At 42.6% G+C, this 17,669-nt stretch overlaps 1 protein-coding gene across 4 annotated transcripts; it reads right to left on the bottom strand.

Annotated features, from left to right (window-relative positions):
- Positions 1-222: 222 nt before the first annotated feature.
- Positions 223-17,410, bottom strand: TMEM265 (transmembrane protein 265). Of its 4 annotated transcripts, XM_033947022.1 has the most exons (4): positions 17,170-17,410; positions 4,831-4,905; positions 2,900-3,171; positions 223-1,308 (listed from the first exon to the last, which is right to left on the bottom strand). In XM_033947022.1, exons 3-4 carry the CDS (start codon positions 3,164-3,166, stop codon positions 1,150-1,152), a joined length of 426 nt encoding a protein of 141 aa, XP_033802913.1. In that variant the 5' UTR covers positions 3,167-3,171; positions 4,831-4,905; positions 17,170-17,410; the 3' UTR covers positions 223-1,149. The 4 variants fall into 4 exon arrangements, with proteins under 4 accessions (XP_033802913.1, XP_033802914.1, XP_033802912.1 ...); XM_033947023.1 differs by lacking the exon at positions 4,831-4,905 and having other exon boundaries at positions 17,157-17,410; XM_033947021.1 differs by lacking the exon at positions 4,831-4,905.
- Between the last annotated feature and the right edge of the window lie 259 nt (positions 17,411-17,669).

Here is a 17,669-nt window from a genome sequence, read left to right as displayed (position 1 = left end):
CATGGATGATGTCACCCACATGTGAGAATAGCTGCCTGCTGTCCCTAGATAACACCTGTTATGGTAAGTAACTGTGCTTTCTCATTATCCGCATGCTTTATATTCACAAATTCACACAAAATAAAGTGTAACCCTTTTTTGCTATTTACAAGGTATTTTCATTTATTCATGGTCATACAGAGTGTCTTCCCATGAGAATGAAGATATTTGTAGAGCTGTGAATGAGTATTGTTACACCAAAAGATTTTATTTTTTTTTGTAAAAAACAAAGTGTGCATAAAATACATTTACAAAATGCAGAATTATAACGAGCTGTTCTTTGTAAGAGTACACAAAATGATGTTTTTAGTCATCAAAAATGTACAATAAGCAGGGTCACACAGGCACATAACTCTCTTTTTCCCAAAGAATCAATGATTTCATAGTCACGTTTTCGGTATTCACAAGGTTTTCTAGGAATAGGTTTCTAGGTTTCCAATGAATAGGAAGAACGTATTGTAGTTCTATGGGCTACCTCTGCATCCCATTTAAGGTTTTTCTAGTCTCAATGGAAGTATTAAAAATCACAACATAATATTGAATAAATATAGATACTCAAAGTCTGTATAGAAATGTAAACAGAAACAAAATCTGTTCTTCAGACATGGGGACCCAGTATTAATCTCACTTTATAGTCCACCTTCTCTCATACTTTTTCTTGGACCCAGATTCCTTCCACTTGCCTAATGGTCTTGAGAATTGTCCTCTATGGATTTTCCTCCGGGCGAGGCATTTTTCTGGATCAAAACAGTGGAACGTATGGCAAAAATTTATGTTGGGGGGAGATTTTCCCCTTATTGGAGGACAACTTTCACAAGCTACGATAGTTACTTGGATAAACACTGACTGAAATTTGCTGCTTCAATATAGATTTAAATACACATGTGGTTCCACAACACATACACCTTTAGTTAGATTAAGAGTTGGGATACCCAGGAGTGCATTTTGGGCAGGCTCAAGAGACACCATATATAAATTGTGAAGCTAATGGTCAAAAGATTTGTCTAGGTATTGTTCCCAGAGAATAGCCCACAGCATAGCACCAGGTTGTGCTCTATAACAGAAGGCTCATTAAGTAAGAAATCTTAAAAGTCTTCTACCCCTCTGGGATCACTCTGCTACAGCTAGGATATAAGACAGGAAATAAATGAAAAGGGGTACAAGGATAAGCGTAGTAAGCCAGAGGAGGATGCTGATGATGGAAAGTTTAATTGACTTCCGTCTGAATGGTTCTGCAACGACTCTGTTCACTTTCTCCTTTTCAACAGCCTGAAAGAAAAAAAGAAAGGGAGTAGCACATTCCCACATAATAGCCCTGAGACACACTAACACAGTGGTCTCAAACTCAAACCCATAGTGGGGCCACATTTTGGATTTGTAGGTACTTGGAGGGCCGCAGAAAAATAGTTAATGTCTTATTAAAGAAATGACAACTTTGCATGAGGTAAAACTCTTTATAGTTTATAAATCTTTCCTTTAACAGTTAAAGGAAAGATTTATAAACTATAAAGAGTTTTACCTTATGCAAAATTGTCATTAACTATTTTTTCTGCGGCCCTCCAAGTACCCTATTTATTCTGCAGCCCTCACATTTAAAGTTTAATATCTTTCCTTTCTCAAAACCGACACATTTCAATCACTATATTGAAAATAAAATCATTTTCTCTACCTTTGTTGGCTGGTGATTTTATTTTTCTGTGCTTTTAACTGTTTCCAGGGCCTTCTTGTCCTTTGACTGTTTTTCTCTCCGTCTTCACTTTCTGCCTTGCATCCATCTTTGGCATTAACTTAATATTCAATTTTTCTGCTTTCTTTTCAAAATCTACGTTTCCATGTCTTACCTTCCCTTCTATCTCTCTCTTCTTCTGTCCCTATTTCCATGGTCTGACATTTCTTTCTTTCCTTTCTCTCCCCCCCTCCTTCCTTTCTTTCCCCTGGTCTGGCATCTGTCTCCTTACATCCCCCAACTTTTTATTTCTTTCATCCTGTCCCCTTCTTTCTTTCTCTCTCTCTCCGTGCCCCCTTTCTTTCTTTTTTTCTTTCTCCATGCCCGCCCTTTCTTTCTGTCTTTCTCTCTCCATGCCCCTTTCTGTCTGTGTCCCGTCTCCCTTCTTTCTTTCTGTCTCCCTGTCCCCTCCTTTCTTTCTTTATTTCTCCCTGCCCTCCCCCAAGCCACCACCATTGGGGAACAGGCCGCCACCGCCGCAATCGGGGAACAGGCCAGCGCCGAGGTCTTAGCTCTCCCTGCTTATCTTCCCCAGCGTGGGGCTGACCAATTCTCGCCACCCGACGTCAATTCTAACGTCGGAGAAGAAGTTCCGGGCCAGCCAGGCAGCGATTGGCTGGCCCGGAACTTCCTCCCCGACGTTAGAATTGATGTCGGGTGTCGAGAATTGGTCGGTTCTGAGCTGGGGAAGATAAGCAGAGAGAGCTAAGACCTCGGTGCTGGCCTGTTCCCCGATTGCGGTGGCTTGAGGGAGGGCAGTGAGAAGGGAAGGGAAGCAGATTGGGGACCCCTGCTTTAGGCGAGCAGCAGTCGAGGCCTGTACGCGATTGTCTTCTCCACAATCAGAAAACTTGTGAAGTGGAGAGGACAGATTGCGGGCTGCAAAATAATCCCGGGGGGGGCTGCATGCACTAACACTACCTATGCTATATTACAGCTTGAGACATATCTGCATTATATGTGCTACATGGGTCTGCATTATTTGTGCACATCTCTACTGTATCACATCCTCAAAATATTCCTAAATTATCTGTGCTGCATAACAATCCTGAAACATACCTGCATTTCCTCTACTGGGCACATATCTATATGTATGACACTGATATTTTGTCTTCCAGGAAGCAAAAATATTACCTTCATTGCATTGAAAAGTGCAGCAATTCCAATGCAGGAGTAGCCACAGATGATACTGGCAATAGCAAGATGGCGCAGCTTATGTGATTTTTTAGTAGCAGAGGCAAACTCTGGGATCTCATTCAATCTATTGGCCTTGGTCACCACCTGTGTTAAGTGCTCTTCTGGGATTCTCTCTATGGTGATGGTCTCATGAGTGATGGGTGCCTCTTGAAGCAGTCTCTCTTCCAAATGTGCCTTCAAATGTCCATTGCCAATCTCAGCCATAATTACTAGGGGGAAAGTAGGAGAACCTGTTATTAGCAAAAGAGTAAAATACTAATAATACTTATTTTTATAGTACTACTAGATATATGTAGCACTGTGCAATGAAAATATGCATTCATGAATGATAAATCCTTACCCCCAAAGAAATCAGTTAGCAGGGTTTAAAAAAAGACTTGGATAATTTCCAAAAGGAGATGTCCATAGACCATTATTGAGATGGCTTGAGGAAATCCACTGCTTATTCCTGGGATAAGCAGCATAAAATCTGTTTTACTATTTGGAATCTAGCTAGGTACTTGGGACCTGGGTTGCCCATTGTTAGAAACAGGATTCTGGTCTTGATGGACCTTCGGTCTGTCCCAGCATGGCAATTCTTATGTTCTTAATTTACCAACTCTCTGAGATTGGCATCACCTCTACAGTCCTTGAATGGTTCTCTAAATTCCTTCGTTCCCGATCCTACACTGTCAATATGAATGGCACCTCATCCTCCCCCTGGATACCAACCTGCGGAGTCCCGCAAGGCTCACCTCTATCTCCCATCCTCTTCAACATTTATATGTCCTCTCTAAAACTTCTCCATCTATCCCCCCTCGAAACAATCTACACCTATGCTGATGACATCCTTGTCCTTCTTGAGACCGACTCGAACCTCACTAATCTCTCAGACAACATTTCCTCCTGTATCTCGAACCTCCAATCTTGGGCCCGCACCGTCCAAATGAAATTGAATGAATCCAAGACAAAACTTCTTTGGCTCGGCCCAAAATTAGAGCAGCTACCCACCTCATTTCCACTATCCTCTGGCTCCACTCTGCAGCTCGAATTCTCCAGCAAGGTCCTGGGTGTCATTATCGATTCTACACTGTCTTTCAATGATCACCTCAATTCCCTTGTAAAAAAATGTTATTTCAGCCTTCATATGCTGAGGAAAGTCAGATCTTGTTTCCATCAAAAACATTTTGCCGTTCTCGTCCAATCCATCATCCTCTCCAGATTGGACTATTGCAATTCTATCTTCATAACCCTAACAAAGAAAAACCTTCACAGACTCCAACGGATTCAAAATGCCGCAGCCAAGCTTATCTTTTCAAAAAGTAAATTTGACCACGTCACACCGCTCCTTTTCAAGCTTCATTGGCTTCCGATAATTTCCAGAATCCACTTCAAATGCATCTGTCTAACCTTCAAGATCATCCATGGCATCATTCCTCCATTAATCACGCTCTCTTGGAACTCCTCAAACCCTAACGCCTCCAGACCCATCCAAAAATCGAAACTCTCCTTCCCCTCACTAAAAGGCATTTCTCTCCCAGGAAAATTAGGGACTTCCCTCCCCTTCAGACTCACCGAGCTCTGGAACAACTTTACCTTCCCTCTTCGGAACCTTAGTGCTCTCCAACCCTTCCGTAAACAGCTGAAAACCTGGTTATTCTCTAAAACCTAACATCCCTCCTAATTTGACACCCTTGCCCTCTAACCTCCCTCTTTCCTCTGTTCCTCTTCTAACACTTTCCATGGAGTTCCTTTCAAATTACTATTCATGTAAACCGTGCCGAGCTCCACGATTGCGGAGATGGTGTGGTATATAAACCTAAGGTTTAGTTTAGTTTAGTTTAGTTTAGTACCAGAAGCAAATGACTTGCTCAGGGTAAAAGGAGTACCTGTGAGAGAAGTGGGATTTGAACACTGATTTCTCTGGTTTCCTCCTCCAACTACTATCAGAAGGGCTGTTGAGCCTAAATGGGTACAAAACAGAGTTCTGTCACCATCCTGAACAGGAAAGTCTGTGAATAGGGTCAGGACATCAGGGACAGACCAAGCCACTTTTGGTTTTCCCCTATTATAAAATCCCTCCTTTTGTAAGTAGCCTTGAAGCTACAACTTTCTCCATGCAATACAGGATTCTTTCAACTTATTCCTGGTGAGTATCACAAAATTTAAGATCAAGGGAAAATTACAAAACAAGTCGACCTGCAAGGTTTTAAAAAGGGGGGGAAACCCCCCCAGGTGCATGCAATCTAAACATGGGAACAACGTTATTGGTATCCACCTCAGTTTCCTTATCCTCAAGACAGGATTTTAATTAAATGTGTATTCGTTACTGTGGTACTTGGATGATATACATTTTTACGTTTCACAAATTTACAATATTTGTATAAATTTGAACTATATGCTTTTTGTCATTTTTCTCTTTTTCTTCTGTACATAATTTATATGGCACTATTAGCATTGTGAAGAATGTAATTGTTTTCATCCTGAAGCCCTTTAAAAATATTTGGATCAATTTTCCATGAAGATGGTAGTCATATTTTTTTTAAACATTAGCCACTGTTTATATATATGTGTGTGTATATATATATATATACATATATATATATATATATATATATACACACACACACAGTATTGAGAGAGCGAGAGATTTTTTTTTAGTGCTCAATATTCATATAGCGATATATAAATACTAAAATGTATATATATATATACAAGTCTTTAAGCACATTAACGGGTGCTAGAATATATGTCTGTCTTTCTTTCTGTCTCTCTCCCTACCCCTGTCTTTCTTTCTGTCTCACTCCCTGGCCCCCTTTGTCTGTCTGTCTCTCTCCCTGCCCCTGTGTCTTTCTTCCTTTCTTTCTGTCTTCCTCCCTACTTCCCTGTGCAGCAGCCTCAGCATTCCCTCTCCCTCCATTTCCCTGTGCAGCAGCATTTTTCCTTCCCCCCCCACTTTCCTGTGCAGAAGCTGAAGCAGCATTCCCTCCCCCTCCATGTTCTTATGCAGCAGCATTTTTCCCTCCCCCCCACTTCCCTGTGCAAAAGCCAAAGCAGCATTCCCTCCCCCTCCATTTCCCTGTGCAGCAGCATTTTTTTCCCTCCCCCCACTTCCCTGTGCAGCAGCCACAGCATTCCCTCTCCCTCCATTTCCCTGTGCAGCAGCAGGATTTCTCCATCCCCCCTACACTTCCCGCGGTCTGGCCGGCTCCCTTGCCAGAGTTATTTTTAAGTTTAAAGGTGCTGCGGCAGCTCCTCTAACTATCCCCTGCATCGGAAGTCTTCTCTGACGCAGGTGCGGCTCGTGAGAGGAGCCGTGGCGGCACCTGTAAACTGAAAAATAACTCCAGCAAGGGAGCTGGCCAACTGGCAGATCAATGAGAGCCACAGCTTCAAAACAGAGCCCTCTGTCGGACACTCTCCTGCCGCTACTAACAGGGGACAAACTGCCGCAACCGCAACTCTCCTGACGGTCCTCTAGGCGCAACTAAAAGGGGACCGACAACTGCCAAACACAGCCGCATGCGCCTGAAGCCGACCGCCATTGAAAGAGCTGCATGCTCATGCACCTCCAGCTAGCTCAGGCGCCATGAGGACTGGCACAGAAGCACACCTCATGGCACCAGGAATCACGATCTGTCAACAGCGCATGCTATACAGATAGCAGATGAGTAGCATTTCCACTCTTGGCTCTACTATGGTGGCAATTCTATAAGTGGGTGCCTCTTTGTAAGCATCCTGATGCTGTGTGGTGTGCACCTATTCTATAATGGCATTTGGATGCCTAGATTAGTGAAGACACCTAAATATAAGGCATGCCGAGTTCTACTAGTATTTAATATCCATATTGCTGGCATAACCGAGCATGCCTAAATGTGGCAAGGGAGAGCATAACTTTTAGTATTCTATAAGTTGCACATGTAACGGAGCCACACCAATGTCTCACCCATGCTCTGCCCCCATGTTTTTTCTCATGTTTGTGTATTATAATGCTACGTTTTGACACATATGTGCATGCAGAGGGGCACCTACTTATGGAATTGTCCTATATCTGGATAGTGCCAATATGGCTGGAAAGATTTTTGTTGTCACTATCCTTGTAGTGCTGTTGAAAATCCACAACTGGCAGACGTGTGTGAAAGCCAAGTGGGTGACAATTTCAACATGTACAAACTCTGTCCCTGAATATGTCTACACCTAAATCACATAGAAGTACTTATTTTCTCTCACAGTGTGTGCCTTTTACATGTACAATCCATCCCATATGCTTTTAGCATAAAAAGGCATTTATGCATCAAAAATCCTTTAAAAGACTATCCTCTTAGTAGTGGCTGCTAAATCTATAAGTTCATAGGCATATTGGACTCATTGACTGTTTATTCTTGTTTACATAATGCACAATTTGTATAATATTATTTAACTTCTTTTTCAACACATAGAAACATGACAATACAGTAGGTAGTGACAGCAAACAATTAGTTGATTCATCTGAAAGAAAGAATTTAACTAGATGAGTAATATAATACAAATTCTGCAAGTCTATATTATAAATCTAGTCTGCCCATTTTTTTTCTGACCATATTACTATGGAATGTATGGTGTAGTGGTTAGAGTTACAGCCTCAGCACCCTAGGCAAGTCACTTAATTCCCCATTGCCCCAGGTACATTAGACAGAATGTGAGCCCACCAGGACAGATCGGGAAAAATGCTTGAGTTCCTGAATGTAAAATATGTGGAGGGGCATAATTTAAAAAAACATCTAAGTCCCCTTTTGGTCTAAGTCAGTAGACGCTGAAGTTGGCAGCAGGGAAATGTCCATTCTCAAAAAAAAACGTTCAAATTTAGGATTTTTGAGAATTTGCCTACCTGCACATTCAGCAATCTACTGGCCCAGACTACCACTACGTCATATCCCTACACCACATTCCCGACCAAAAAATCGGCAAAGTCCCAGACGCCCAGACCTTTAAGGCGAAGGAGGGGCCAGTCCTTTGCCTAAAAGCAGGATTCTATAACTGCTCCCCCCACCGCAACGATCACGGCAGAAGAGATGCCTAATCTCTCCTACTGTGATTGCGATCCCCCCGAACTGCCGCAAACCGGCAGGAGAGATACCCTATCTCTCCTGCCAGAACCGCCCCCCCCTGACAAAACAGCGATCACCGGCAGAAGGGATCCCAAGCCTTCCTGCTGGCACCTGCCCAGAACCGGCAGGAGGGATCCCAAGCCCTCCTGCCAAAGTCGGCCCCCTGAACCCTCCCCCCCCCCCCCCGTGAATACGAGCAGGAGGGATCTCAGGCCCTCCTGCCCACAGCACAGCCCCCACCCCCCCTCAAATATGGGCAGGAGGGATCGCAGGCCCTCCAGCCCATGGTGCATGGGCATCTCTCCTGCTGGTATTCGCAGCAGTTCAGGGGGGAATCACGATCGCGTTCACCACAGCAGGTGGGCAGGTTGCCGGGACTGCTGAGCTGATTGCGGCAGCTGCAATCAACTCAGCGGCCCATATTCAGAACTTATACCTGTTTTGACTTGGTCTAAGTCAAAACATATAAGTTCTGACTGGGCAACCTCGTTAAACTTTTGGTTATACTTGCAGTACGACTAAGTCTAGGTCAGCCCATCTCCCGCCCTTTCCCCTCCACCAAAAACACCTTTTTTCGCTCTAGGCGTTCAGAGGCAGGAGAAAGGGCTAAGCTGGTTTTAGATACATCTAAAACCAGCTTTGATTATCCATATTTGGACGATCTGTCTTTTTGATTGTCCAAGTACTGATTTAGGCCACTTTTTGGACTTTTTTTTTTTTATTATTATGAGCCCCTTAGGCTATAAGTGGTAGATAAATACTATAAATAAATACAGTATTTCCAGCTATTAGTTACAGATTAACCATCTGCAAAATTCTTCCTCAGTTAACTTCCTGAATATACATTTACTAGGTCTAATTACAAAACTCTGCAGTAATCTAAAATAAATAGTCAGTGATACTAATATGGGTATTACCTAAACATCCTGGTCTCCTAGATCTGCTTTATTGTTTATGTTCAAATGATTTTTATTGATCCAAAATATCACAAAGAGACAGGTGAGTAACACAAGGCTCAAATTTAACATATAACAAAATGCAGTTTATAAAAACCCCTAACTCCACCCCCAAGTAAAGTATAACATGTGAAACAGACTGGAAAGTAGTAACACAAGGGCTTGGAGGTCAAACATAAAAGAACCACATTCAACAATTCAAGAGATGACTACGCACCAGCGTAGTCATGGTATTCCAGAAAGTCTCCCAAACTGCTTGAAAATGAGTCTGGCACAGATGAAAAGTTCCCAGGTCAGTAAATACATCAGCTAAGTCCTCCAAAGTGGGGGCTTCCACGTCCAGCCACTTAATCAGGACACATTTGAAAGTAATCAAAATTGACCATTTAAGAAAAGTACTCGTACGCTTTCATATCAGATGATGAACTGGATTATAGCCAAAACCTGCCCAACCTGATTCAATCTAAAAATTTGTTGGTTTTTTTTTTCTTCTTAGCTATTTCTGGGCAAGAATCCAAAGCTCTGCCCGGTACTGTTCTTAGGTTCCAACTACTGAAATCTCTGTCAAAGCTCACTCCAGTCCATCTACACCCTCTCAGCCATTGAAGCCCTCCCCAGCCCATCCTCCACCAAACGGCCATATACAGACACAGACCGTGCAAGTCTGCCCAGTATTGGCCTTAGTTCTTTTCTGACTCTAGATCCTCTGTGTTCATCCCATGCTTTTTTGAACTCTGTCAGCGTTTTCATCTCCACCACCTCTCTCGGGAGCGCATTCCAGGCATCCACCACCCTCTCCGTAAAGAAGAATTTTCTTACATTGCTCTTGAGTCTACTACCCCTCAACCTGGTTTTAATATTTTCCTTTCTCTGGAAAAGATTGTGTTCTACGTTAATACCTTTCAAGTATTTGAACGTCTGATTCATTTCTCCCCTGTCCCTCCTTTCCTCTAAGGTATACATATTCAGGGCTTCACGTCTCTCCTCTTATGTCTTTTGTCACAAACCTCATCATCCTCTGGATCGCTTCAAGCCTTTTTGTGTCTTTCACCAGATACGGTCTCCAAAACTGAACACAATACTCCAAGTGGGGCCTCACCAATGACCTGTACAGGGGCATCAACACCTTCATTCTTCTACTGGTTACACCTCTCTTTATACAGCCCAGTATCCTTCTAGCAGCAGCCACTGCCTTGTCACACTGTTTTTTTGCCTTTAGATCTTCGGACACTATCACCCCAAGATCCCTCTCCCCCTCCGTGCATATCAGCCTCTCTCCTCCTAGCATATACGGCTTCTTCCGATTGTTAATCCCCAAATGCATTACTCTGCATTGAATTTTAGTTGCCAGATATTAGACCATTCCTCTAACTTTTGTAGATCCTTTTTCATGTTTTCCACTCCCTCTGCTGTGTCTACTCTGTTACAAATCTTGGTATCATCAGCAAAAAGGCAAACCTTTCCTTTTAACCCTTCAGCAATGTCACTCACAAAAATATTGAACAGGATTGGCCCCAGCAACGAACCCTAAGGGACTCCACTACTCGCCTTTTCTTCCTCCGAACGACTTCCATTAACCACCACACTCTGGCGTCTGTCTGACAACCAGTTTCTAATCCAGTTCTCCATTTGGTTCCTCACTTCAGCCCTTCAAGTTTGTTCAATAGCCTCCTATGAAATCTAAGTAAATTACATCTATCATATGTCCTCGATCCAGCTCTCTGGTCACCCAATCAAAAAAATCAATCATTTGACAAGATTTACCTTTAGTAAAGCCATGTTGCCTCGGATTCTGTTATTCATTAGATTCTAGGAAAGTTCACTATCCTTTCTTTCAGCAACACTTCCATTATTTTTCCAACAACTGAACCTGTAGTTTCCCATTTCATCCCTGTGACCACTTTTATGAATAGGGACCACATCCGCTCTTCTCCAATCCCCAGGAACCACTCCCATCTCCAGAGATTTGTTGAATTAGTCTTTAATAGGACCCGCCAGAACCTCTCTGAGCTCCCTCAGTATCCTGGGATGGGCTTTGTTTACCTTCAGTTTTTCAAGTTGTTCATAAACACTTTCCTCCGTGAACAACACAGAATTTACTCCATTTTCCTGTGTAGATATGCCAGACAATCTCAGTTCTTCTCCAGGATTTTCTTCCATGAACACAGAGCAGAAGTATTTGTTTAGCACATTTGCTTTTTTCCTAATCACTCTCCACATATCAGTTCCTGGCATCTTTTAATTTAGCAATTCCATTTTTCATCTTCCTCCAAATGGTACCAATAAAGATAAAAATTTCATCCCAGAAACTAACTGTGCTAGGGCAAGACCAAAATTGCCTAACTCGCCTCTGGCTGACCACACTTAGTGCAGTCCGCTGTTAAATAGAACTTAGAAAGATATGCTCATTTAGGAGATATAGAGAGATGTAAAAACTGTTTATAATGCAGTTCCCAGAAATACATATATTTCCTCAAGGAGGGCACCTTTTTTATAGCCAAGAACACAATGTCATCTGGTAACACAACTTGAAGATCACAGGACCAAAAGGCTTGTAATCTAAGATGGTCAAACAAGGGGATCTCGTCTTTCAAATATCTATGATTAAATTTAAGTGGTACTTTCATCTGGGACCAAAAGTGTAGGCAGTGGACAAAAGTTCCTGTCGGCAAGAAGTCAGATTAAACCTCCCCAAGGAGGCAATGTAATGATGAATCTGTAGATATGCAAAACCATCAGTAGGAGGAATATTATACTCCAGTCTTCGCTCGCCCATCCTCTGTAACCAGATGAAACAAAAATTGGAGTCCTCTTGCTTCCCATGCTTTATTGTTTATTACATTCTGTGTGACCTACTAGACAGGTCCCCCAGTAAGTACCTGAGTTTCTGCTTGGGCTTCTGGTTATTATAGAACTTGCAGCCAGTCAATTCTACCATTACAATCTGTCAGACCCAGCCAGCTTGTCACCTTTATTTCCACTGTTAAATATCTCGAGTGTCCTTCTAGTGAGCCCTCATGCTCACTCTTGAATCAGGCAGCACCACTATAAACATTTATACCTGTATGGCTAGATCATATTCTATATTCTCTCTACTTTTAGTAAGTATGGAATCTCTGATCAATTTTGTATGTGCCTGGTGACACACACTACTTTGCAAGCATCACAATAATTCACTAAAAGCAAGACTGGTTCAGACCAGATTTAGAATTGTGGAATAGCCTGAAAGCTAGCTATAATGATTAACAGTGATTCTAGCCTCTAGTTTATCTCTAACTGGCTAAAGAGCCAGCTAATACAGAAAGCTAGGACAGGCAGCAATGAGTGGTTGGTGAGCCAATGCAGAGGAGTGTTTTACAGAGAGCATAGGACACTAGCAGACAGCATATTAAAATTAATGGTAATGAAGTTATTTGTTAATTTATGGCTCCAATACAAAGAAGAAAACACATGTCTGTAGTTTGGGGGGCACTGCCCTTCCCCAAATGCAGCAAGATGTGGGTGATGGACAAAATACTTCCTTATTAACTCTCATCCCATCAAACCTAGGGGTAGAGGCAGTAGGAGAAGGGGGGCGATGTTGGGACATTGAGAAGGAAGAGGAAGACAAAAATGGTTGAAGATGGGTGCAAAGCATATGAGGGCAAAAATGTAGATGAAGAGGGTTGGATGTTGGAGCAAAGAGGAAAGGCAGGGTAAATTAATATTGGTGGAATGGATATTATGGCAGGGGGTATAAGGGAAGAGGTGGGAGAATAAATGCTTGGGATTGGGAGAAGAAAGGGTCGATGAGGAAGAGGCAGAAAAAGGTAGAAGAGGTTAGAAGGAGATTAGTACAGGGGTCTAGAAAGTGATACAACCAAAGCAGTTTACATTTATTATGTGCAGGTACTTTTTCTGTCCCTAATGGGTTTATAATCTAAGAGGAAAGAGATGGGGAGTGGTGGAGAAACCTAATGGTTAGAGCAGTGGACTGGGAGCCAGAGTTCAAATTCCACTGCAGCTCCTTAGGCAAGTCACTTAAACCTCCATTCCCTCTGGTAAAAACTTGATTGGAAGCCCTATGGAGACAGGGGAAAAAAAACCCACCTACTATATGTGAATGTAACTTGCCTTGAGCTACAACTTAAAAGAAAGAAAAAGAAGAAGAGCTATAGGGAGGATAGGCAGAAATGGAAAGAAGTAGAGGAAAAAGGTGTTGTAGAGGAGGGAAGGATGGAGGTGAAGGAGAGGAGAAAGGATCATAGGTTGTAAAAAGATGAAAAAATAAATGGAACCTATAATACAAGCAAAAGTATGATAATAGCAGGATGGAAAAAAATCTAAGGAAATGCTGAGAATAAAATGGGTAACAGAAAAAAAACATAGAAATCAGAGGGGAGATGAAACATGAAAAAAGGAAGATGAATTAATAAGGAAAGGCTTATGAAATAAAAATATATATCCACAGCATAACATTCCAGCGTACATTTTGCTCAGATATGCAAACAGTACTAGCTGCCTTCAATGCAGTACCTTGTGCACACGTCTGGTAGTTTTACCCTGATAAGAACACTTCACACTCATATATGATTAGCCTACTATTTCAGCAGGCCTTCTTTGTTATGTTCGTGTAAGAAGTCATGTGTTCAGCTATTAATGCACGGCTCTAACACAGCATTCTGCATCAGCCCCTGAGTTGGTCCTGGTTTTATTATGACTGCACATATGATGATGTAACTCCTGTTGTTTTGTTTAGACAAAATCAGAAATATCTCTCAGTGCATGCAATGGAAGAAAAATTAGGACTTGTTCCTCTTGTCTTATGTGCCATTGAGTTATCTAGTAACTCCTCATCTTCCCAGCAATGGAGTTCAAGAGATGTGTGAGACAATTTAAAATCCTAATAAAATGAATGCATTCAGAACTAGTGGCGAAATAGAAACAGAAATGTTTTCCCGCCTGTACTGTGCAAAAGGTAACAGAGATGCACATTTCTGTTCATTGTTTTCTTTTCTCAAAACTTATTTTTTAAATTTTACTCTTTCAGTACAATATCCAAATATATTCACACAAAACAACAAAACCTCACCAAGAACCAAGTATAAGTCATCTATCAATGGATCAAAAAAGAAGATGCTGATCACAATGAAAATGAAAAATATCCAGCAGATATAAACACCTATATTATTACTTTGGATATAACATACTAGTGCAAGTGGCAGGATCAGATGTTTATACCACTCCAGAGCTGGTGAAAATGCTTTTACCGGCATTTGTCAAGCACACACACAAATTTTAATATTTTATGCTCCATATGCATATTTGCATATGTTTATTTTAATTAGCATTTTATATACTGCTTTTCTGAGATGAAACCAAAGTAGTTTACAATCAAAATCAACAGAAAGGGAAAGGAAGTACAAAATTAAACAGGAATGAGAAGGAAGGATACAGAGAAACAATGCTCAAGAGAAAAACAGAAGTGACCAGAGGAGGCAGGTAGGAAGATGTCTCTGTGTGGAGTGTCTTGCATTGTCTATATTAGAACCTTAGGCTGGACTCCGGCCTGTAAAAGATTAGGAATCTATGTTGGCAAAGCAGGAAAGCAGTGATATGGTCACAGTGAGCACAAGTGAGGGTTCTGGTAGAGGCACCCTGGACAGATTGAAGGTATATGAAGAGAATAGATATAAGACTGGCATAAACAACAGGATGTACAACAATATTTGAAAAGCAGAGGTATCAAGATAGTAATGGACAGAACAAAATAGGCATAAGGTGAAAAAACAGTACCTGATGTACTGTTGTATCCTGCCCTCCTTTGATAGGAAGTATGTTTTAAATGGAGACAGATAAAGCCGTGCAGCTCTCAATCTTCTTTAAGCTTTGGGCCCAGCACAGGAAAACTGAAGACCGTTCTATTCAAAGACGCTTTTGAAATATGAAATTTTTTCTCTAACAGACTATTTCAGACAGGATTCCAACTCCCTACTGTTCTATCCCTAATTGTCTTCCTGTCCTATTGATTTAATGGAGTTCTCCCCTTAACCTTTTGTTCGCTGTACTTTAGGCAGTCTCTTGTATGGCTGACTAATTACAGTTGTATGTATGACCCTATTCTTTTATGAAGTCTGTACACTGCTTAAAATTATGATAAGTGGTATAACAAATTTTAAATAAACTTGGAAAGTAGATAATAGCAGTGGTAGGCCCCATAGGGGAAAAGTTCTTGTGTGTGCCAGAGCTGTGCTGCTGCTATCCCCTTAAATTCTGCCGCTCTGGGTGAAAACCTCAGTCTGACTAGTAACAGGGCTGACCTTATACACTCATACACATTCCAGACAAAACCAAAGGAACACGTTCAACTATTAAAAAAAAACAACAACCAACCTATGCAGAATAATGCACACTGCCCACTGAAAACAAAGACACTAACACCATCACTCATCTCTGTATGCTGCCCTCACCATGGTGTGATGCCAATCACATTTTTTTTATATATATATAGGGGAGTGCACTGTAAATTTTCTATTTAATTTTCTTTTTTCATTTTGATTAGAGTTCATTTATCTCGCTTATTTTAAAATTAAAAACAAACTACACAGCAAAACAAAATTAAAGGTTAAAAAATCTGCTCCAAGCTCCATCCTGAATGCTAACAAACATGAAACCTCTTCCAGACTCTTTTCCCATTGCTCCCAACCTCTGGACCACTGTTTCCCATCCATAGTGTGAAACCAAAGCAGGAGCAAACGTTGAAAATAGCACCAGCTTCAAGTCAGCTGGCCACTTTCTGGAATGCACTAGGTATCAGTGGGATTAGGGACCACTGAGGATCACCATGGGAAGAGGTATTAGTTTTTGGGTGGTGGCAGGCTCCTATCTTGGAAATAAAACATAAAAGTTTTGTTTCTTTTTATATTAAAATGAACCAGGAAATATTGCCTCAGGCACAAGCACAGTTATTAACACTCCTTTAGGGCCAATCCAGAAGTATACTTCACCTGGAGTACTGAAACAGCTGAACCACCGCCTGTTGCTTTTCACCCACTTTTTTCTCATAAAAGAAAATCTAACAAAAAGGAAGAGTGCTGACGCTTTCATGTGTTTTTAAGAGGGTGGAAGAGTGTTCTGCACTTTTGGATCCCCTCATACAATTGATTTCCGATGTAGTTGGACCAATTCTGAGCTGAAAGAAGATCGGATAGCTTCCTAAGACTATTTTGCTTTGACTACCCATTCAATAGTATGGGGGAGGGGAGTGTGGCGCCATGGTTAGAGCTACAGCCTCAGCACCCTGGATGGGGTTGTGGGTTCAAATCAGCGCAGCTCCTTGTGACTCTGGGCAAGTCACATAATCCCCCCCCCCCATTGCCCCGGGTATGTTGGATAGTTTGTGAGCCCGCTGAGACAGGCAGGGAAAAATGCTTGAGTACCTGAATAAATGCATGCAATCCATTCTGAGCTCTCCTCTCCTGAAAGAATGGTATAGAAAAATAAATAAAGGGGGGGGGGTTCTCTGCCCATCCAGCTCTTCCCAACCCTTCGATTCTGGCACCTGGATAGATGCTGTGCTGTTCTGCCCTCTCCTCCCCTCCGCAATTTACTGTAACTGCTCTGCCCCCTCCCCCCCTCTTCTGGCAATTTACTGTAACTGCTCTGCCCCCTCCCACCCCCCGCTTCTGGCAATTTACTGTAACTGCTCTGCCCCCCCCCCCCCGTTTCTGACAATTTACTGTAACTGCTCTGCCCCCTCCCCCCCAACCCCCCCCCCCCCCCGTTTCTGGCAATTTACTGTAACTGCTCTGCCCCCTCCCCCCCCCCCGGCAATTTACTGTAACTGCTCTGCCCCCCCCCCCCCCCCCCGCTTCTGGCAATTTACTATAACTGCTCTGCCCCCTCCTCCCCCCCAGTTTCTGGCAATTTACTGTAACTGATCTGTCCCTTCCCTCCCCCCCGCTTCTGGAAATTTACTGTAACTGATCTGTCCCTTCCCTCCCCCCCGCTTCTGGCAATTTACTGTAACTGCTTTGCCCCCTCCCTCCTCGTTTCTGGCAATTTACTGTAACTGCTCTGCCCTCCCCCCCCCCCCCCCCCCACTCGTTTCTGGCAATTTACTGTAACTGCTGGATGGGTCTTGTGCTGTTCTGCCCCCCACCCGCCCGACAGAGTGGAATGAAAGTTTCAAACCTCTTAGTTTTACCTTAGTAGGATCTGGAGGTAGAAGCGCTCTGTCTTTTCACGGGGCTTCCCGCCACACTTTTGCCGCGTCTTATTTCCTGGGTCTCTTTCTCCCAGCGCTCGTCCTCTTCTGCACCTGTAGTTTCTTTCTCACCTCAGCCTATGTCGAGCTTTCGGGGTGTGTTCCAGCTCCAGCTTGGCTTTTGATGTCACTGCCTGACTCACGTTACCTGAATGTCTGGAATGCGCGCTCCCTTCTCCTCTCCAATTCCTCCCGAAATAGTTGGTAAACTGACGTCAGATTATAGGACTTTCCTCGCGCAGGTCACTCAGGCAATCTTAATGCTACCAAGACCGTTTGTAACTAGTCTAAACTGGTTTGAGATTTTCTGAGCTCATTTTAAGAGAGGCATCAGTGGAGCTGAAGGTTGAAAACAGATGGATGGTGGTAAGCAAGAGAAGGGGCAGAGTGTAGAAATATACGATTGCTATTACTGTATAAGACCGAGAAATTGTAAGAAG

The sequence above is a fragment of the Geotrypetes seraphini genome, chromosome 5, assembly GCF_902459505.1.
Source record: "Geotrypetes seraphini chromosome 5, aGeoSer1.1, whole genome shotgun sequence".
Lineage (NCBI taxonomy): Eukaryota > Metazoa > Chordata > Amphibia > Gymnophiona > Dermophiidae > Geotrypetes > Geotrypetes seraphini.
Note: the sequence above shows the minus strand (reverse complement) of the source record. Positions and strands in the feature narration are given on the sequence as shown.